The sequence below is a fragment of the Drosophila rhopaloa genome, unplaced genomic scaffold, assembly GCF_018152115.1.
Source record: "Drosophila rhopaloa isolate 14029-0021.01 unplaced genomic scaffold, ASM1815211v1 contig_155, whole genome shotgun sequence".
Lineage (NCBI taxonomy): Eukaryota > Metazoa > Arthropoda > Insecta > Diptera > Drosophilidae > Drosophila > Drosophila rhopaloa.
This window is the reverse complement of record NW_025335034.1, coordinates 10,047,534-10,070,360: the sequence shown is the minus strand read 5'-3', so window position 1 is coordinate 10,070,360 and position 22,827 is coordinate 10,047,534. Positions and strand designations below refer to the sequence as shown.

Sequence of the window (22,827 nt, the reverse complement as noted above, 5' to 3'; positions counted from 1 at the left end):
GCTATAGGATATAGTCGGCCGATCCTTATGAAATTTGGTAGGTCAGATTGATTGGCCAAATATAAGACCCATAGAAAATCCCAACTTCCTAACTTTACAAACATTAAAGTTATTGCATTTCCGATCAATCAGTTATATGGCAGCTATAGGATATAGTCGGCCGATCCCGGCCGTTCCGACTTATATACTGCGTGCAAAGGAAAGAAGGGTGTGTGCAAAGTTTCAATTCGATATCTTTAAAACTGAGGGACTAGTTCGCGTAGAAACAGACAGACGGACAGACAGACGGACAGACGGACATGGCTATATCAACTCAGGAGGTGATCCTGATCAAGAATATATATACTTTATAGGGTCGGAGATTTCTCCTTCACTGCGTTGCACACTTTTGACCAAAATTATAATACCCTCTGCAAGGGTATAAAAACAACTACCAAAAATTTAGATTCGTCTTTTAGTTTCATATTATTTCTACTTTAAGTAGACATTTTTTGCCATTAAATTAATTTAAATTTATACGTTTTTCGCTTATCTTTTTATTTATATACTTACTAAGAATAAAAAAACACGTTTCGGACCAAATCGCGGGCGTCATTGCACGCACCCTTTTTTTGTGTAGAATTTTTTTCTTCTAAGTTCAAAAGACTTATTATTTCCGTTTTCAGTTTGAATTTGAATAAAATAAAAAGGATTCTTTTTGAATTTTCGATTATAATTCAAAAGAATTCTTGACGTTAATACTTTTTTTTGTGAGAATGCCAAAAGCCATGTGTATCCACAACAGCTGGGTCTGACTTAAACAATGGACTGGGACTTCAACTTAAACTGCCGGATCGCATCCTCTTCCATCTCGTTGACATCTTGTCATTGCTGAAGCTCGTCGTTGGTGAGCTGGGAGTTTCTCTGTTAGAAATTGCCCTCGGATATCAGCGGATACCACAGACAGCATCAGAAGACATGTTTAATAAAAACAAGAAAGGAAAGCTAACTTCGGGCGGAGCCGAAGTTGATATACCCTTGCAGAATACTCTGTAAATTATATTCTCCAAAATTATTCAAATGATGCATTCTTAATACTCATAAAAAATCCCAACTTCCTAACTTTAACAACACCAAAGTTATGACATTTCCAATCGTTCAGTTATATGGCAGCTATAGGATATAGTCGGCCGATCCTTATGAAATTTGGTAGGTCGGATTGGCTGGCCAAATATAACACCCATAGAAAATGCCAACTTCCTAACTTTACAAACACCAAAGTTATGGCATTTCCGATCAATCAGTTATATGGCAGCTATAGGATATAGTCGGCCGATCCTTATGAAATTCGGCATGTCGGATTGATTAGCCAAATATAAAACCCATAGAAAATCCCAACATTCTAACTTTACAAACACCAAAGTTATGGCATTTCCGATCAATCAGTTATATGGCAGCTATAGGATATAGTCGGCCGATCCTTATGAAATTCGGCATGTCGGATTGATTAGCCAAATTCAAAACCCATAGAAAATCCCAACTTCCTAACTTTACAAACACCAAAGTTATGGCATTTCCGATCGTTCAGTTATATGGCAGCTATAGGATATAGTCGGCCGATCCCGGCCGTTCCGACTTATATACTGCGTGCAAAGGAAAGAAGGGTGTGTGCAAAGTTTCAATTCGATATCTTTAAAACTGAGAGACTAGTTCGCGTAGAAACAGACAGACGGACAGACAGACGGACAGACGGACAGACGGACAGACGGACAGACGGACAGACGGACAGACGGACAGACGGACATGGCTATATCAACTCAGGAGGTGATCCTGATCAAGAATATATATACTTTATAGGGTCGGAGATGTCTCCTTCACTGCGTTGCACACTTTTGACCAAAATTATAATACCCTCTGCAAGGGTATAAAGATGGGCCAAACTAAAAGTGAAACAAATTTCACCAATACCAAATACTATTACCAGAGTCGTAGGTCTTGAAATCATTGATAATATTGGCTTAAATTGTTCCTTTTTTAAATATACATTCTGAACTTAAATCAATCAAATGGTTAAATCAAAATAATATTTTAATATTGTGACGATATAAATTCTGAATAGTTTATTGTCATGTTTTCCCATTTGCAGCTTAAATGTTGATCTTTGCCACACTTGAAACGATTTGTTACCTAGCATCCCTTAACTGGAATTAATTTGAATTTATTTACTTTATGCTTCTTGCATGCATAATCCTTAGTTTGTTTATTCAGTTAGTCAAAATATCACATGTGGCTGCCTCAATTGTTTCACTTTTAGACCCAAATCGCCATCGATTTTACCCAAAAAGCCGAAACAAAAGTGTGCTCCTTTGTTGCTTTGTTTGGCAAGTGACGTTGAAGGGCCCATGTGTGACCTTACTGGATTTGGTTTGTTTAGGTGCACATCAGGGCGGTCCAAAAACAAAACAAATCTCTTGCCGTTTAATATAATGGAAATTAGTGTGTTTTGAAAACCAACAAATATTCTTAAAATTTTACGCGTAAAATTGCTCATATGAGTAGTTAGTTAAAGAAAGTAAAGGATTTGATTAAAGGCAAGAGAACGTATAAGTGAAAAACATTAAAGCCATTAAACGGTCTTTAAAACAAATTTATCTAAAAATTAGTGTCGACAATACTATGCCTTAAATGCACCAGTACGCACAATACAAATGCGGGTAACAGTAGGACCATATAAATTTCATAAACATTTGAATCCCCCTAGTGTACATACAGTGGATCGCAGCTTATTTCGTGCAGTTACCTAAAAAAAGTTCAAGTCGTTATTCCAGCTAAACTAAGAAAGATAACAGAAAAATTTAAATGCAGTATTTTAAAAGGGAATATTAACTTATTTATTAAATTAAAACGATTTCCTTAATCGTAAAAACAAAATAGTTATTAAATAAAAACAAAATGTGCAGGCTTTTTTCATGCCGCAGCTTATTTCGTGCAGTTCATTCTTCTTAACTTATTATTTGTAATTTAAAAGCTAATATTTGGTATGTCCTCATTTCTGGTTCAGGACAGCTTTAAGACGATTTCCCAAGGAAGAAACTAACTTTTAAGTGGTTTCCACTGGAATTTTTGGCCATTCTTCCATAAGAACACTTTACATGTCGTTTTTGTTCGAAATCTTCCTCTTCCTTATAGCGATGTCCAATATTTCCCATAAATTTTTGATCACATTTAAGTCTGGAGACTGTGCTGGCGTTAAGACGGCATGAGGGCAGTTCCAGACAAGATAAACCTCCACAATTCCTGCTGAATGCTTCGGATCGTTGTCCTGGTAAAATCGAAATCGATCGCGTATGCCCAGTTTTTCAGCAGTTTGGAGCAGGTTTTCCTTATGAATCTGTAGGTACATCTTGGCCATCCATGATAACTTCAAAAAAAATCGAGGTTGCCCCGCCATAAGCTGCCATACAGGCCCAAACTATAACATGACCCCCGCCATGCTTGACTGTAGCTTTTAAAAGTTTGTTTTCGAGCTCTGTATTAGGTCGCTGCCAAACATATTAAACCAAAAAGTTTACATTTTGACTCGTCTGCAAATAACACGTCATTCCAAAACGAAATCGGAAGAAGAATATGCTCCCTTGTTCCTAATACAGAGCTGGAAAGCAAACACCTATAAGCTACGGTCAAGCATGGCGGGGGTCATGTTATGGTTTGGGCCTGTATGGCAGCTTCTTTCGGGGCAACCTCGATTTTTTTATACCCTTGCAGAGGGTATTATAATTTCAGTCAAAAGTTTGCAACGCAGTGAAGGAGACATTTCCGACCCTATAAAGTATATATATTCTTGATCAGCATCACCAGGAGAGTCGATCTAGCCATGTCCGTCTGTCCGTCTGTCCGTCCGTCTGTCCGTCCGTCTGTCCGTCTGTCCGTCTGTCCGTCTGTCCGTCTGTCCGTCCGTTTCTACGCAAACTAGTCCCTCAGTTTTAAAGCTATCTGCTCGAAACTTTCCCAAAAGTTGTGTTTCTATTGCAGGTAGTATATAAGTCGGAACGAGCCGGATCGGGCGACTATATCATATAGCTGCCATATAACTGAACGATCGGAAAAGCCATAACTTTGGTGTTTTTAAAGATAAGAAGTTGGGACTTTCTATGGGTTTTATTTTTGTCCAATCAATCCGACATACCGAATTTCATAAGGATCGGCCGACTATATCTTATAGCTGCCATATACCTGATTGATCGGAAGTGCCATAACTTTGGTGTTTGTAAAGTTAAGAAGTTGGGATTTTCTATGGGTTTTATTTTTGGCCAATCAATCCGACATACCAAATTTCATAAGGATCGGCCGACTATATCTTATAGCTGCCATATAACTGAACGATTAGAAATGCCATAACTTTGGTGTTTTTAAAGTTAGGAAGTTGGGATTTTTTATGAGTATTAAGAATGCATCATATGAATAATTTTGGAGAATATAATTTACAGAGTATTCTGCAAGGGTATATCAACTTCGGCTCCGCCCGAAGTTAGCTTTCCTTTCTTGTTTGAAGTTATCATGGATGGCCAAGATGTACCTACAGATTCATAAGGAAAACCTGCTCCAAACTGCTGAAAAACTGGGCATACGCGATCGATTTCGATTTTACCAGGACAACGATCCGAAGCATTCAGCAGGAATTGTGGAGGTTTATCTTGTCTGGAACTGCCCTCATGCCGTCTTAACGCCAGCACAGTCTCCAGACTTAAATGTGATCAAAAATTTATGGGAAATATTGGACATCGCTATAAGGAAGAGGAAGATTTCGAACAAAAACGACATGTAAAGTGTTCTTATGGAAGAATGGCCAAAAATTCCAGTGGAAACCACTTAAAAGTTAGTTTCTTCCTTGGGAAATCGTCTTAAAGCTGTCCTGAACCAGAAATGAGGACATACCAAATATTAGCTTTTAAATTACAAATAATAAGTTAAGAAGAATGAACTGCACGAAATAAGCTGCGGCATGAAAAAAGCCTGCACATTTTGTTTTTATTTAATAACTATTTTGTTTTTACGATTAAGGAAATCGTTTTAATTTAATAAATAAGTTAATATTCCCTTTTAAAATACTGCATTTAAATTTTTCTGTTATCTTTCTTAGTTTAGCTGGAATAACGACTTGAACTTTTTTTAGGTAACTGCACGAAATAAGCTGCGATCCACTGTAACTTAACCACCAACCTTTTCGAAAAGTAAGCCGGCAAATAATGCACTCGCAGCTGTTGCCATCGAACCCTCGAAACTTAAGCCTAGTATCCACTTCGACGTAAACCGTACGCCAGTCATGAGAGAGAGCGAGAGGCAAACAGCTGGCGTTCACTTTTCGTCGGGCCTTTTTTCACTTCGGTCTCCTGATCGACGAAAAAATACCAGAAAATTGCATAGCGTTGCCAGTCTGCGGAAATGAACTTTGGGTGAACCCTAGCGGAAAGATTAAAAAATTTAATCTTTTTGGCGTGCGCTTCTCACTGAACATTATAAGAAATGGAGGGAAAAACTCAAAAAACTCACAAAAGTCGATTGCAGGTGTTTACATGTGAGGACAAAATAACATTAATACTATCTGGGGTGCCTCTTGTCAGAGCAAAATGTTTTTTAGGTCCAGAATGTACGAAAAAACACAATAAAAGTGCAGCTATGAACTTTAAATTAGCAAATAATTATCAAAAAATTAAAAAAAAAACAACTGTTAAATTTAAATTGTATTGTTTTTTAACTTCTTTGTACAGCGGCAGACTTGTCTTGCCAAGGTATTTGATAATATCTTTTAAAGGCTCTTTCCCGCAAATACGATATTTGAATTTTAACTGCTTGTCAACAAACCCAGCTGATTGTCAGTACGACCGTAGCACGCTTAAATCCGATGAACTCTCGAAATTTTGGTCACACTGGAAAGATTAAAGTTTTTACGCTAGCATACTCGTTTGTCGATCTGGATACTAGGCTTTAAGCCTAGTATCCAGATCGACAAACTAGGCTTTAAGCCTAGTATCCAGATCGACAAACGATTACGCTAGAGTAAAAACTTGAATCTTTCGAGTGTGACCAACATTTTGAGAGTTCATCAGATTTAAGCGTGCTACGGTCGTACTGTCAATCAGCTGGGTTTGTTGACAAGCAGTTAAAATTCAAATATCGTATTTGCGGGAAAGAGCCTTTAAAAGATATTATCAAATACCTCGGCAAGACAAGTCTGCCGCTGTACAAAGAAATTGAAAAACAATACAATTTAAATTTAACAGTTTTTTTTTTAATTTTCTGATAATAAGTTGCTATTTTAAAGTTCATAGCTCCACTTTCATTGTGTTTTTTCGTACATTCTGGACCTAAAAAACATTTTGCTCTGATAAGAGGCACCCCAGATAGTATTAATGTTATTTTGTCCTCACATGTAAACACCTGCAATCGACTTTTGTGAGTCTTTTGAATTTTTCCCTCCATTTCTTATAATGTTCAGTGAGAAGCGCACGCCAAAAGATTAAATTTTTTAATCTTTTCGCTAGGGTTCACCCAAAGTTCATTTCCGCAGACTGGCAACGCTGTGGAATTTTCTGGTATTTTTTTCGTCAATCAGGGGACCGACGTGAAAAAAAGGCCCGACGAAAAGTGAACGCCAGCTGTTTGCCTCTCGCTCTCTCTCATGACTGGCGTACGGTTTTCGTCGAACTGGATACTAGGCTTTACGACAAAAAATTTTAGAATAAAATGCAAATTGAGCTTATGATAAATGTGTTCTAGATTTTTACAGTTTTTGGGGCTTACTGTAAGGAGACAACTTTCCTTAAAATGTTTTCTACTGATTTAAGAATTGCAATATAGCTTAAAGAATTTGTATATCTAAGTTGACACTATTATTATAGTCGACATTTCTATTCCTCAGGAATGCATATATTAAAACCCCTTACAAGCCCCCATTGCCGATTGACCCTTTTAAACAATCCCATATTAAACTTTCGACCTTCGTTGCAGGCCCTTTGTAGCTAATTTTAAAGACAAACCAAATGGATTTCCAAGGTTGGTTTTTCGCTTATGAAAACTTTATCTGCATTCCAAAAAAAAAAGCAAAAAAAAAATGAATTGTGTCAGACTGTTTACCGGCTGAAAGTGTCGGCCAAATGACTACTGACGTCACGCATGGCATTGTGCGGTTAAGTGGAATCCAGAGGGCAAAGTATTTTTGTTTCCCTGCTGCTTTAAGATTTAATTAAATTTAGATTACAAATTATGATTGCAACTCATTAAAATTGGTGCTGCTAAGTAATAATTTCGGTGTTATAGTGTTCCAGTTATATTTCGATAAATTTATTATTATCTGTGGCACAAAACTAAAAAAAAAACTGAAATAAAATTTTTTTTTCGTTTATTGTGAATAAAGTTCAGATTGTTTAGTTGTTATGTTTTAAATCATTGTTTTTTTTACAACAAAAAGTGTTCCTCACGGTGATTTAATTTATTGTTTTGTTTTTATAAGGTGACTGAATATAAATTTGTTTTGTTGATTCAATTAATATTAATTCAAGAGCAGAAATATAAACAGATGTTTTACAAACGGTTTTATTGGTTCATGGTACAGCCTTTCAAAAATAATTACAATTAAAATGAAATTTTAAAAGTTGTATATCATCAACATTCTCGTGCAAGTTTTGTACCCATTGTGTATTGTACCTAATGCTGCTTAACAATAAAAAGCGAACATGATTTGCCAATTTAATGAGGCTACGAGCCATAAAGCTGGTTAATACCACAGAGAGAGACGGTTCTACATGTAGGGGGAAGTATTCCCCGGGCAAACAGACGACCACCTGGACACAGGACATCGAATGCTGAATTCCGAATGGACACCCAAATGGCAGTGTGCTTATTGCCCACTGCTAACATTACAGGCGTTATTCGAAAGGGAGCGAGCCATCATGTAAATGTTTCAACACAACTAACATTTGATCACGGCCGCAGGACATCATGCTCAGTGTGAGGGACACGCACATGTCAGGACAAAAGTGCTGATAGCATTCGAGGCACGCAATCATTTGCCGCAGGCGAAGCAAATATACGTACACTCACAACAAAAATGCATAAATTTTGTATTGCCTAAGCCAGAACAAAATGTGTTGTTCAAGAAATAAATTTCTTGATCGGAATTTTCCAGTCAAATATTTTCTTAAATGCAAAAACATACAATTTTTAAAAATTTAGAGGACGTTTCGACAAAAAAAAACTTTTCTATATAAAAAGGCGAATATCGAATTTAAAAACAAAAAAATTGGTTTGTATTCGTTGTATTGCCTTCCATGTTTGATATAGGAAATTACTCAGTGCAAATCGAGGCCTCAATTAAAAAAACGTGCCTTCGTATGTAACTACGAGGGAGATATCCCTTGACAGCCTTTTTTAAGTTTACACGAAAACCAATTGTTTTATGAGCGCATAGCCAGTTGGAATAAGCTCAATTAATGTTAAAAAAGATTCAAAAATTATTATATAGATAGATAGCTCATATAAATATTTATTAATATATACATATGTAATAAGAAATAATAACAATATTTATTATACCCGTTACTCGTAGAGTAAAAGGGTATATTGTATTCGTGCAAAAGTATGTAACAGGTAGAAGGAAGCGTTTCCGACCCTATAAAGTATATATATTCTTGTTCAGGATCACTAGCCGAGTCGATCTGTCTGTCTGTCCGTATGAACGCTGAGATCTCGGAAACTATAAAAGCTAGAAGATTGGCATTTTGCATGTAGATTTAAGGAGTTCCTACGCAGCGCAAGTTTGTTTCAAAATGGTGCCACGCCCCTCTGACGCCCACAAGCCACAAGCAGTGGCCACAGTTTTGATGCTATTATGAAAATTTTAATTGATATGTATTTATTTCGTCAATACCTATCGATTGGCCTAATACAAGTTGGCCACGCCCAATCTAACGCCCAAAAAGCCATTAAACGCTTAAACCTGGCTAGCGCCTACATTTCCGCCTTTCATGGCCCGTGGTACCACGGTAGCACCATCTAACGGATGACTTTGGAACAGCTGGCCAAGGTGCTAAATCGAGCGGCGAAAAACATACAAGAAGGCATATTTATATTAAGTTGTTTAGCTGAGTAACGGGTATCTAATAGTCGAGGCACTCGACTATAGCGTTCTCTCGTGTTTTTATTTTGTCAAATTAAAAAAAATAAAACTTCCCCAAAAATTTGATATTCAGTTTAACTATTTTAATAGAAATTTAAACGCAATAAAGTAATAATGATTTATGTCCAACATTTTGTGATTTGTTTACACTTTAAACAAACACAGCCAAAAAGTTGAAAACGAAGAATTTGTTTTAATTTTAAAAACTGATAAACGATTTAAAATTCGCGATTTTGAATCGATGTGTTCGGTTGCTAATTCCTTTTCCGAGCCTTATTTTATTCCTGACTTAAATCTTACAAATTTAACCACTACCAAATGTATTTGTTAAAATTCATTGAAGGTAATTTGAACTGGTGCAAATAGCTTGTTAACTTCCTAGAGTCTATGTATATTACTTTAAGCTCTACATTAACACGATTGCATAATAAATCTAAAGAAAAGGAATATTTTCCGAGTGCAGAACCGAGCGGAACAGTGTTCTCGGGAGAGCATACTGTCCTGCTCCAAGTCCATTATCGGGCAGAGCTTACTATTGTATCGTTTTCACCATAACACACATTCCCCGTTCCCTTTTAATTTAATTTGCGCCTTTCCTACCGCTTGTCCCTTTATAAATAAGCGCACAGTTATCCCGGTAGAATGTCACTTTGGCTGATTGTTTGGCAGCCTCTTGTTGCCATTTAATACGCATATGCTTGTCAAACGGGGATGGCTTTGGCGATGGCTGTGTGCCTAAGTAATTAGCCGAAAATGCACTTCTTGCCATTAGGGGAACGAGCTTAATGAGAAGTTGGCTGTTCGCAACCAGACATTACCAGACTCAGACAAAAGGTCAGAGCCCTTGGCTGAATTGATCGGGTGTGTGTTAACTGGTTGAAGTCAGAGGGTTGATTTATACAAATTAGAGCTAGTAGAAGTCAGAGCACCCCTTTATATGCAAAGTTTAAATAAATGTCTTGAGCCCCAATCTGAAGAAGCTCAACTAACGGGCATTAATTAAATTAGCCAATTAAAAGTTTTGACAGTCTCACAAATCTCCACAAACAAATGTATTTGTTCCAGGATTAATTCGAAATAAAGCCGTCGGAAACTTTGTTAAGCCCCGAACAAATCATAAATCATACCCTAAAGCGGTATTAAAAAGAGAATAAAATGGAAGTGTACTTGGGCTTGAGAACTGCCTGAACTTACCCCGAAAAGAACACTGAATATTGATTTAGCGGTGACTTAGGCGTTTATTTTATAGTTTTTGGAACTGTTGCTCTTTCAGTTTAAGACTCGAAGTTAAACTGTGGCTCTTTGGCTCACATCTTTCGAACTCGCGGAAAAAAATCTGAGGCAATGGCTTAGGGAGCTCTTTTTAGCGCCTCTGCCTCGCGGGTCAAACCAAAATAAATGTTTATTTTTCTATGAATTTTTTCGTTAGCACTAATCGCAAATTATTTGGTATGTAACTGTATTAATGATGAGTATCCTTGGCGGTTAAATAATTAATTATTCGGCCTGGTAGGCTCTCTCCTCGCTTCTTCTGGTGTTGATGATACTGGTAGTTGCTCTTGATTTCGCTGTTGCTGAGTTGTGGCACACTGCTTCGTTGAGTTTAAACTGAGCTGAGGTCCTGCCAAACAGTCGCTTTTATTGGCCGCTTCCAGAAACTCACCACACACAGACATGCTGGCTGCCTGCTTTTCTGCTTCTCTTCATCTGCCTGCCATGCGCCCGAAAGGATAGAAATATTTACAGGTACGCTGGGATTCTGAGGGGGTGGGAACTCTATTGCAAAAGCTTTTTTGACACTGAGAAAAACTATAAGTGGCGCCAGGATAATTTTCAGTTTTGGTAAATTGTTAAGATATAGCGTTTTTGATAGCAATTTAATTGATTTTACAAATTAGCGTATATATTTCATAAACATGTGTTTCGTTTTGAGTTAGGAACAGTATTTCAGCAATTGAAATTTTTTTTGGGAAATTCGGTTATATCATCTGATAGACTAAGAGTCAAAAAAGTAACCGAGCCAAAAAATACTTAACAGACAGTTTGGAACCCAGGAAAACATCACGTAAAACTAGCTCTACGTCATTCAAAAGTGAAAACCGGAAGAGGCATTACTCATTCACAACCCGATATAATGAAAACTTAAAAACTTTTATTGTTGGTTCGATGGATTTATTTTTTTTTTGGTTTGTGATTTAAAGTTGACGTTTAATTCTCGTAACTTTTGCAGGACGTGCCAGCCCTAGACCAGGAGCTTTTTCGCTCTCTTTCAAACAAAGCTTTCACGTATCAAAACAAAACTCACACACTGAAACACAGCATCCCCATCTTTTTGCGTGGGAGCGCGCACATGGCCAAAAGCCGAGTACTACGATTTTACAACTGTGGTGGGTTAGCCCCAAAGTGGTTTTCCCAACATAATAAGCCGAAATGGGCTTCGCGACTATGGGCAAAAAGAGCGAGGACGAGAGAGAGAATTGAGGGCCGAAGGAGCGGTCTAAGTAGGAGGCTACGCCGAAAACAATGCAAACAAAAATTTGCGCTTTTACGAGCAGCACAACCATCATCAACATGAGCATCAGCATTGGCTAACTGTTCCCTTGTCCCTCAGAATGCCCTACCGTTTTTAGCAACCCGCCAAAGGCTTATCCTTTTTGCGCCTCAACTTAGGGTCGTCTTAGGTATGGCCGCGTATTTGTCTGGCACGCGTAGTTTCCTCTGTCTTTGTCTTTATTTTTCTGTTTTAGCTTCCCATCGTGCTTTTTTATTGGAGTTTGCTACGGCAACAAATTGCTCACCGTTTAAGTCACTTGGGCGTATGCGTAATTATAATTGAAATTTCGTGCCTACGCTTAATGAGTTCCCAAGCACTTTTCGGCTAGCTAGGGAGTGCGAACTACGGCGATATTAACCTTTTAATAAAGCGGCACCTTAAGGTCTATTTATCGAGCATCAAACAGAATTTTTAATCAAAATAAACGCGCCTGTCCTGCCTTCCTGGCGTGTCAGCCACTAATGGTGCTAATCATTTGGGCAGCGAAGGAGTCTATGGCAACCTGTCAGAGCATTACTGAATACTTGATGTCAACAGCCCGGAGGAGTAAAATTGCCTGTCGTTCTGGAAACGACTTCTTCTTGTTGCAAAATGTAAACGCGTCATCGGAGCTCCAAACAAGGTCACTGGACACTCTAGTGCTTCGCTTTGTGCTAACGTGAAAGCAATACACGGCGTATCCGTAATGTTTTCCTAGCTCTTTCACAAGGCATGGCTGAGCGCTGAAGAGGCTGCTCACGCCTTCAAAGCTTACGAAATAAATGCATTTTACGCTCGAAGCGTGTTTCGAAGCTGGATTGACGTCAATCGCAATAGGATGAGATGCAATTGCACAAGAGCTTGGAACTAGGTATTAAAGTGAAAGGAATTCAGCGGAAATTAGTTGCGTAATCAGTTTACGACTTCAGCATCTAGTGGCACTAATTGAAGCCCGAAACTTCAACTAAAGTCCAGCCATAAACAATTGATTTACCAGACAATTAGCTTCGATAATATGGTTAATGGCAGGCACGCCGCAATCGAAATTGACAGGGACAAGGCGGTTCGAATTATTGAGTCACTAAAAGCTACTGCAATCAGCCCACGACCTTTTGGCCCCAATATTCCCAAAGAAAATCCACCCACACACAGATTCTATTAGGTGACCCCATGAAGGCGGGCATTTTAAAAGCGTTCATTATTGATGAAAAGGGAACTGCACGCAATAAACCAATTTATTGTCTGTCTCACCTGTCCGGGTTTTCCCCATGTTAACCTTTTGTTCCGACAACCTCCACCAGCCTGCCTGTCGACATTGTTTTGCCTTCCAACTGGGCGGTAATTTCATTTGGTAATTATATCCTGCAATTTGCTGCAATGCAATTTGAGAGTGCAGAACACAAGGCCTGCGTCAGTCCGCAAGAAACAAATAAAAAGGGTTAGCTGAAAAATAGTTGACAAAAGATCTCGTATCTACAGCTGAAAATGGCTCATAAAATGGACCAATTTCAATCCTAGTCTAGACAGAAAATAAACATTTGTTAAATCAACATAGTAAACTTGTTACTTTAGTTGGTGACTAGTATTTATAGCAATTAAAATGTTTGCTAATATTTTTTCTATATTTTGTTTTTTAAAAAGTACTATTCTAAAGTGTAAATTACCACCATTCTATTACCTAATAGGCAATCGGTAAATGTGTCTCTCCTCGAAAAATTTGAGGAATTTTAATGTTGATTTAGAGATTTTTTATTTTCTTTTATTTTTTTTTAGTAAATATAAATAAGTAATGGATAAGCTTAAGTTAATTTTTTATACAAATAATTTTTTTCTTTAAACAATTTATAGGTTGGAGCAGATTTAATTACTAAATTGTTGATTTTTCATCTTTTTATAGTGTGTATGTCTAAACAGAGACGAGACTTTAAAGTGTAAATAAATTAATTTTATTTATTTACCGAACAGTAATGTTATTATTTAAAAATGTAATTTAATAAATGTAGGAACGCAATTATCACCAGTCCTTTACCACATTAATAACATCATAGTACAACAAAAACGATCATATGTATATACAAGCCATGGAAAAGTAGTCGACGATCACTTATGGAGAGAAGTCGAATAGAATAGCGAGTGGCAGAAAGGATAATGCCAAGGCTTAGTGAGTAACATGTTAGTTCCCATGTATTTACTTACCGGGACATTAGCATTTGTTTTTTGGTAGAACTCACATTTAATTAATATCAAACGTACCTTCTCATCCTTGGCGTAAAATAGCATGTTCCTCTTTAGGCGAAAGTATCGACGTCGCCAGCGCTGAAAGGACCAAGTGTGCTTCAGGAGGAATCCCTCTTTTATGACGGCAGCCTGGAAAGAGTACAGAACAAAGTGAGTGCAATTTCAGCTTGGCTACGAACATACTTCATCAGCAACTCGCCCGGGGCAATTAGCAATTGATGACCTGACACTGCACGGCCCAGAGTCAATGGGCCGAGGCTGATAACAATGAGCAGCCCGGCATGTAGCAGATACAGATGGGACTAGTCCAGAGCAGTGGACGCAGGACCCGTCGGTCAGCTACTCCGATGCTCCCCGCGGGGTCCGTCACTTGCAATCTTCGGCTGAATGTCAACAAATAATTGGCTGCAGGCTAACAAAGGCCAACGGTAAGTGGGCGAAGGTGGGCGAAAGTGGGCGAAGGTGGGCGAAAGTGGGCGAAAGGGGACGAAAGGGGGCTTAAGTGGGGGCGCCAATATGGCCAGCAATCAATTGTGCAAACAAAGAGCAACCACACACAGCTTTTGCCGCTATTCACACTTATTTGCGAAGTATAAAAGTGTAAATAAGCGTGGCACGAAAGGCAACGAAAGTGACAATAATCTGGGGCAATTATACGACAAATAAACCTTTTGATTCGGTCGAGTTATGCGACTTGGCAGCGGGAATATAGAAATCTATCCGAATGTCGCTGGGTAAGTGCACCCAGTTGCAATCGGTTTAAGTTTGGGACGGGGTCAGTTTTCTAGCCTGGGGCTAAAAGGAAAATCAGTTTCAAATAATAATGAAAAAATCGCTGGTAAAATAAACTAATCGAGCTGCGGAAAAAACATTTGCTTTCTGTTTGTGCAGTAAGTGTCAGAGTGCCAAAAAACTGAAAGCTTGCTTATTGGATTTACGTGACCTTAAGTAAGAGTTAACAGTTTTAAGTAATAAGGGAACAGAAAAACCTTTATTCAATTAACTTGTTGGCCGCGGAAAGGAAATAAGAATTAAGTAAAATGGATAATTATCGACCCACAACCAGGACTGAAGCCTAGCTGTGTCTAAAAATCAAAGTTACGGCCTATCATGCCAAGATAAAACATCGTCAATCAATCATGTAGCACGGGCATGAGGCCAATCGCTGACACATCGAGTATACGCCACAGTGGCCAAGGATAAAACCAACAACGCCACAGTCCACCAGCCAGGCAACATCAGCCAGCGCGATGATGGTAAGCAAGTTTGAAATTTTCGTTAGCCGGGTATTGATTTTGATTTAACGCCACCTGCCTTTCACCTCGCTCTCTTCTTTTCTTGTTGATGTAAAAGATACAAGATAAATAAAAAGGCCGGTCCAAAGGTATGATTATTAGTTGGTGTTATTGCTCACTCAATCAGGCAACGTAGCATAGCATAAGATTACCCATCCATGACTTTTCATGCATTGTTTTACCTATCTTTCTTTGACCCCGGCAAGTATTAGGTTCAGGGACTATACCTCACTCGCTTTCATTCCGATCAGACTTTTCAGCTTTGCAAAACAAGAAAAACATCTTTAAATTAAAGATATTAGCTTCAGAGTACCAAATTCATTTGATTCGCTCACGTGAGCCGCAAACAGTTGGCCAATTGTCTGAGTAAATAGTCGTAAATAATTCAACCTTTTTTTCAACAAGCACGTGGCAAAAAGAGGAGCCAGACTCAAGGATGTTGCGGCAACAGCCCACAGAAGTTGTTCCAAGGAATAAGACAGAAAACAAGAGTTGGCAAGACTTCTGGTTTTGTTTATACTGTTGGCTTACTTATTGTTGGAATTAAATGGCTGAGAAAGACTACAGCCGCTGTCAAAAATCTGGGAAGGGAGCCATCTAGAGGCTTTAATAATATTAAAGCTATCAACATAAAACATGGGGTAAAATGAGAAAAATGTGGCTGTTTTCAAAGAGTTATCTCGCTGTTTGTGCCCATTATAATAGTTTTATATCATATAATTTGCCGAAGTGTGCATCCGTTCTCGTTTTGAGGTAATTTGAGGGTAAATTTAAGGACCACTTTGTTAAGCCGTTTCTAAAAGTTTTGACAAAAGTCCCTGTTCCTAAGCCACTGCCCCGCACTGTGTTCCAACTGTTTAGACTCATTCTAATGTCTTATTGTCGCCGCCTTCAGCGTTGGCAGCACGCTAACCTAAACACTGCCATCAAGCCCGTGCACTTAGCTGCTTTTGTTTAGCGTTCGCTTATTGTTTTGCGGTTTGACATGTGTAAAGCCCACACTGCCCTACAGACCCATATGTGTGTTTATGGGGCCACGCCCCTCTCCACATGGGAGCACTTGAATGTTGCTTGTCTGTCACAATCAGGCAAATGTGTTTTGCTCAGCCCTTGAATGCCATAAATCACAAATAACAAATGCCCTCGCTTAAAGCACAAATTGCAGTTGGACAATCGAGGGTGAAACCAGTTCCAAAATGTTTGCAGAGGGTCAGAGTCATCAGCAGCTGGATAAAAATACGAAAGGATCCAAAGGCCAAAACTGGGTGGTAGGGTCAGTGCAACGACGCGAATAATTAACATCAAATGGCCACCAACCAGAGCTTCAACTTTAGTCCGGAAACATTATTCATACGACACGGTGTACCAGCAAAGAGGTGGAGGGAGGAGCCTTGGAAGCTTCAAAGTGACACCAAAGCCATAAGGAACTTAATTGAAGATTTTCCTGGGCTTCGCAGAGTTTTTGGGGCTTGCCTTTCTTTTCTTACTCCATCATTTTGATTCTTTTATTGGCGAAACCTGGAGGGCAACTATGGCAACGTTTAATTAAAATTCATGAGTGGTCCGCTCGGCCTTCTTTATTTTTCTTCGGCGTACGCAAGTCAAACAATTTTATATAATATTGGGCTACATGGGCAGCGTCGGATTACATTTTAATAATGCACTTAAGTGATGATTGAAACGGGCGCCCAGCTAAGCCGGAGCAATCATCAATTGGGGGCCACTTTGACCCCTGACCTTTGCAGTAGCGACGCTAAAATATTGTACCGGCTTCTTGGACTGCGGCTCTGACCTTTGCCGGTGGTGCAGCCCACTAAAGTACTTGAAACATAAACTCTCGACACACGCAACTTGCATACAAAACGAATACCCCTCTTCCCTACAGTTTGCCCGTTTGCATGCAACTTCCGCTCCAGAAACTTAAGCGAGGACGCACCGTTGCACAGCAGCGGTAAGTCGTGTGACAAAGCCGAAGGACTCTTGGAACACGGTGAAAAATTAGAAACTTTTATGCTATGTATTTCCGCCTCAAATCAAATTTATGTGGGTATTATCCGAAATCTATTTGAATAGCCTAAGCTTACGTATTTTACTTAATGAGCATCCGATGGGTGCTTATTAAAGATAACTCATTGTTTTCTATAGACATTTGTATCAAACAAACTCTACGCACTCTTACATTTATTATACCCTTGCAGAGGGTATTATAATTTTGGTCAAAAGTGTGCAACGCAGTGAAGGAGACATCTCCGACCCTATAAAGTATATATATTCTTGATCAGGATCACCTCCTGAGTTGATATAGCCATGTCCGTCTGTCCGTCTGTCCGTCTGTCCGTCTGTCCGTCTGTCCGTCTGTCTGTCCGTCTGTCTGTCCGTCTGTCTGTCCGTCTGTCTGTTTCTACGCGAACTAGTCTCTCAGTTTTAAAGATATCGAATTGAAACTTTGCACACACCCTTCTTTCCTTTGCACGCAGTATATAAGTCGGAACGGCCGGGATCGGACGACTATATCCTATAGCTGTCATATAACTGAACGATCGGAAATGCCATAACTTTGGTGTTTGTAAAGTTAGGAAGTTGAGATTTTCTATAGGTTTTATTTTTGGCCAATCAATCTGACCTACCGAATTTCATGAGAATCGGCCGACTATATCTTATAGCTGCCATATAACTGAACGATCGGAAATGCCATAACTTTGGTGTTTCTTAAGTTAGGAAGTTGGGATTTTCTATGGGTTTTATTTTTAGCCAATCAATCCGACCTATCAAATTTCATAAGGATCGGCCGACTATATCCTATAGCTGCCATATAACTGAACGATTGGAAATGCCATAACTTTGGTGTTTTTAAAGTTAGGAAGTTGGGATTTTTGATGAGTATTAAGAATGCATCATATGAATAATTTTGGAGAATATAATTTACAGAGTACTCTGCAAGGGTATATCAACTTCGGCTCCGCCCGAAGTTAGCTTTCCTTTCTTGTTAAATATATGTATTAGGAAATTAGTATAATTAGTTTAAGACGATCACATCTGTAAACAAACAAGACAAACTCAACAATTTTTTTTTCTTTTGTCGCGAATGTATTTGGGAACATTTTGAAGGCAAACAAAAATTGACAATTGCGAGTATTTAAATTAAAGTGAAAAGTTTGTTTGTTTTGCAGTGAAGGGCACGTTTCCGATCCTATAAAGTAAATATATTTATACCCTTGCAGAGGGTATTATAATTTTGGTCAAAAGTGTGCAACGCAGTGAAGGAGACGTCTCCGACCCTATAAAGTATATATATTCTTGATCAGGATCACCTCCTGAGTTGATATAGCCATGTCCGTCTGTCCGTCTGTCCGTCTGTCTGTTTCTACGCAAACTAGTCTCTCAGTTTTAAAGCTATCGAATTGAAACTTTGCACACACCCTTCTTTCCTTTGCACGCAGTATATAAGTCGGAACGGCCGGGATCGGCCGACTATATCCTATAGCTGCCATATAACTGATTGATCGGAAATGCCATAACTTTCGTGTTTGTAAAGTTAGGAAGTTGAGATTTTCTATGGGTCTTATATTTGGCCAATCAATCCGACTCACCAAATTTCATAAGGATCGGCCGACTATATCCTATAGCTGCCATATAACTGATTAATCGGAAATGCCATAACTTTCGTGTTTGTAAAGTTAGGAAGTTGAGATTTTCTATGGGTTTTATATTTGGCCAATAAATCCGACCTACCAAATTTCATAAGGATCGGCCGACTATATCCTATAGCTGCCATATAACTGATTGATCGGAAATGCCATAACTTTCGTGTTTGTAAAGTTAGGAAGTTGGGATTTTCTATGGGTTTTATATTTGGCCAATCAATCTGACCTACCAAATTTCATAAGGATCGGCCGACTATATCCTATAGCTGCCATATAACTGATTGATCGGAAATGCCATAACTTTCGTGTTTGTAAAGTTAGGAAGTTGGGATTTTTTATGAGTATTAAGAATGCATTATATGAATAATTTTGGAGAATATAATTTACAGAGTATTCTGCAAGGGTATATCAACTTCGGCTCCGCCCGAAGTTAGCTTTCCTTTCTTGTTTTGATTAGCATCATCACGCCAGTCGATATAATCATGTCCGTCTGTCCGCCAGACCGTCTCGATGCAATCTAGTCCCTCAGCTATTTAAATGAAACTTTGCAAAAAGCATTTTTCAGTTGCAGTAGTATATAAGTCGGACTCTTGTCGGAAGTCAGCTTTGTCTAACTGTAGTTAAAGGCAAAATTCTGCCAAGTAAAACGAAAAATAATAGACATTTAAATTATGGCGCAAAAAGAGTAAGGTAGACATTAATCGATTATTTACATTATCTTTATTAGTTATTTTTAGTGCCTTAAGAAAACTGGCGTAAACGTACATATTAGCCTATATAAGCCATAGCGTTTTGTACCCTTACAGAGGGTATAATTAGATTTTTTAAATTTTAAGATCATTAGGCGAGCCGTGGCTGTCTCTTTCTTTACCGTTTGCGGGATCAGTTTAAGAGCTCAATACTTAAAACTTTCGCAATCTTCAGATCAAGTTTTAAAGCGACGCTGCTTTAACGTCTACATCTTCTAGCTGCCATAGGAACGACCAGATCACAATTGCTAAATTTGGGAAAACCAATTTTATTTCACGCTGTTTTTGTCTAATATAATGTTTTAGACAGATACCTTGAGTTTTACCAAAAACGAATGGCTCATGAATATAAAGTACTACTGTATAACTCGTGCTTAAAGACGATCTGGACCTACGGTTCCGAGCTCTGGGGAAACGCAAGCAGCAGCAATATAGAAATTATTCAAAGAGTACAATCAAAGACCCCACGAACAATAACTGGAGCCCCCTGGTACATCCGCAACGCAAACATCCAGAGAGACCTGGATATAAATCCCGTAAAAGAAGAAATTGTTTCCAGAAAAATTAAATATGAAGCGAGATTATCAAATCACCCAAACCTGCTAGCCAGACAACTCAACCGGCTGAGCTATCATTCCCGTATACAGCGGAATGATTTCCCATCCCTCTTCAATAACATAAATTAACGTAACATATATTAAGATTTGAAAACTTATTGTTAGTCTCTTAAGTAATAGAGAAGATCCAATAAATAAGAATAAAGTATAAAAAAAAAAAAAGAATGACAATATCCTATTAAGTGCATATAAACATATGCCTACACTTATCATTTTAAGAATGATTCCCGATCGAGCGACTTTATTCCATAGCTGTCATAGGAACGTTCGGGTAACATCAGCTAAATTTTGTTGTTTTCGAAAAATTATTCCTAAATCTCATTTGTTTGCGATACATGCTGATTTATGATTTTATAACATTGCGGATCCTTAAGCTGACTATATCCCGGGTATTCAAAATTTTGGTTGTTGGAGTTAGCTTCCGTTCTCGTTTAATTTTAAAATATTTGGTTGAATATGAAACACAGCCATTTAAAAAAAATTACAACAGGTCTGAAAAATACCTAAAATGTCAAGTCAAAATAAACACCATTTGCTAAATTTGATCTATAGTGCGTTTTCATGATTTTAATTTTATGGTTTTGGATCGGCGGAAATGTCCACAAATTGAAACAAACACTATCGGTGTGCACTACGACCAGTATTTAGGGCTTACCAGGTTGTTGGTGCACTTGGTGGACATGCGACGCTGGAAAAGGCGCGCTGGCTCCGTTTCGATCTCCGACTCTGACTCGGATTCGTCGCCATCGTGGCTAATGGCGATGATCGGGATGATGGGCACCGGGGAAAAGCTCCCGGAACTACAGGCACTGCTTCTTCCGCTGCTCGGACTGCTCCTGCGGGAGCCGCGGGGACTGCGCTGCACGTGGAGGGTGTCCAGTTTTAAGTGGGCCATTGTCGGGATGTGGGTCTGCTTTCAGCTGCCGCGGGACTTTTTTGCATATCCTTACACACAATCGGGCTGTCACGTTGCAAGGACACGCACCACTCAGCGGTGAACAAAGCGAGCGCTCCCAGCGATGAGTAGCCGCCGCAGGTGGGCGTCCCATTTGCAGCTCGCCCTGCTTATGTAAAAAGCTGCCCCAACTCCCCGTTGGACACACAACAAAGGCGAAGGGCCACACACACTCACACTCTTGGGGGAAAAGGGCTCCGCGTTCTAGTCCTTTGTCGTTCAAAAGTAGTCCTTTATTCAAATTACAATAAATTCATGAGTTTTTAAAAGGTGTACATTCAATGTCAATGTAATAAATTTAGCAAAAATACTTGCACATAAACACATGTATATACCTTCCAATTTAACTATATATGTATGTATATGTTTTATAAAGCCACACTAACTAATTTGCGATGGGAAATAGAGAAACAAATTGTCTAGCAAAAATTGCCGAACACCGAAAACTCACAATTCACATTTAAATTCACATTCAAGATTACACTAACGATAAATAAAATTGCCTTTTTGTCCTTAATTATAACGCCACTTTCTACTTCCGCTTCCCCCACAACTGTATGTTAAAATTATACACTAGCTTGCCGCCTCGAGTAATTGTTTCAGTTTTTGTCTACTTTTATTTTCTGGTCGGGCTCCACTGGTCTGCTCTGCTCCTTCTGTTCCCCGCCGAAGCTAGTTCGGAACTGAAACTGCCGGAGCCGCGCGGCGAACTGGACGAGACCGCAACCCTGAGTGTTCGCTGTGAGTTGCCGTGACTGGAGTGGGCCTGGCCCAAAGCGAACGGGAGGCTGGCGAACAGGGTTGCCAGGTAATGAAACTACAGTAAACGGTTCTATATTTTCCTAATAGTTAACATAAAATGATACATAACAAATAAAATATTTTATTTTTAATTGGTCATACAATTTTTTAAATTATGTAACATTAGAATTAAATTCAATTAAATTTGGATACTGTATAGGTATTCCAGACGCAATGAAAAGATCAAAAACAACTATCTGTTATTATTATCAATAATAGAGTAAATAATAATAGTTATTGTAATAGATTTTTTATTAATATATATTTATATTATATCATATTTAGCAAGGCCGTGACATCCCTATTCCAATTGAATGGCACGCAAAGAAAATAAGAAATATTCATTATCCTTGCCAACAAGTTTGCCTGCTCTCCACATTTTCCGCGAGAGCCGCATAGAGTGGTGCACAGAGAGTCAGCTAAACACACACCCTCCGTGAGAGGAGAGCTCGCAAAGGACGAAACATTCCGAGCAAAACAAAACGCCGGAGAGAGGAAGGATAAGACAAAGCGCAGACGAGGACAAAGTAAACAGGAAAGCCAAAAACGAACAGAGGAAGGAAGCGAACGGCTGCCAGAGCGATGGCTACAATTACAAAGAAGTGCAAAGTCAAATTTGTAGAGTGGGCTGGCAATGTACATAGGTAGTGGGTGTAGGCGGTGTAGGTGGTTTAGGGGGTGTGTGCTTTTCCGGCCTTGCGCTTTGGCTTTCACTATTTGTTGTCTGCTGTCAGTGCCGCTCAGCCTACACTCTTCTGCCCTCCACATCCTTGTATCATATCCGTCCATCCATCCCACATTTCCCGGCGGGCATTACTCTTTGCGCTTGACTGCACTCGCC

At 39.0% G+C, this 22,827-nt stretch overlaps 1 protein-coding gene across 11 annotated transcripts in view; it reads right to left on the bottom strand.

Annotated features, from left to right (window-relative positions):
- The window catches only part of LOC108048077 (diacylglycerol kinase eta), a 66,582-nt gene extending 44,727 nt beyond the window's left edge, over nucleotides 1-21,855 (bottom strand). For 8 of the 11 annotated variants that reach the window (XM_044456886.1, XM_044456883.1, XM_044456884.1 and 5 more), the window contains exons 1-2: nucleotides 20,886-21,855; nucleotides 13,941-14,054 (exon numbers count right to left, since the gene is read on the bottom strand). In XM_044456886.1, the coding sequence (XP_044312821.1) occupies nucleotides 13,941-14,054; nucleotides 20,886-21,125 (354 nt within the window). In that variant the 5' untranslated portion in view covers nucleotides 21,126-21,855. Of the gene's footprint in view, nucleotides 1-10,348; nucleotides 10,739-13,940; nucleotides 14,055-20,885 lie in introns of those variants that run through there. The other 3 variants (XM_044456882.1, XM_044456889.1, XM_044456891.1) reach the window with 3 other exon arrangements.
- Nucleotides 21,856-22,827: the final 972 nt, after the last annotated feature.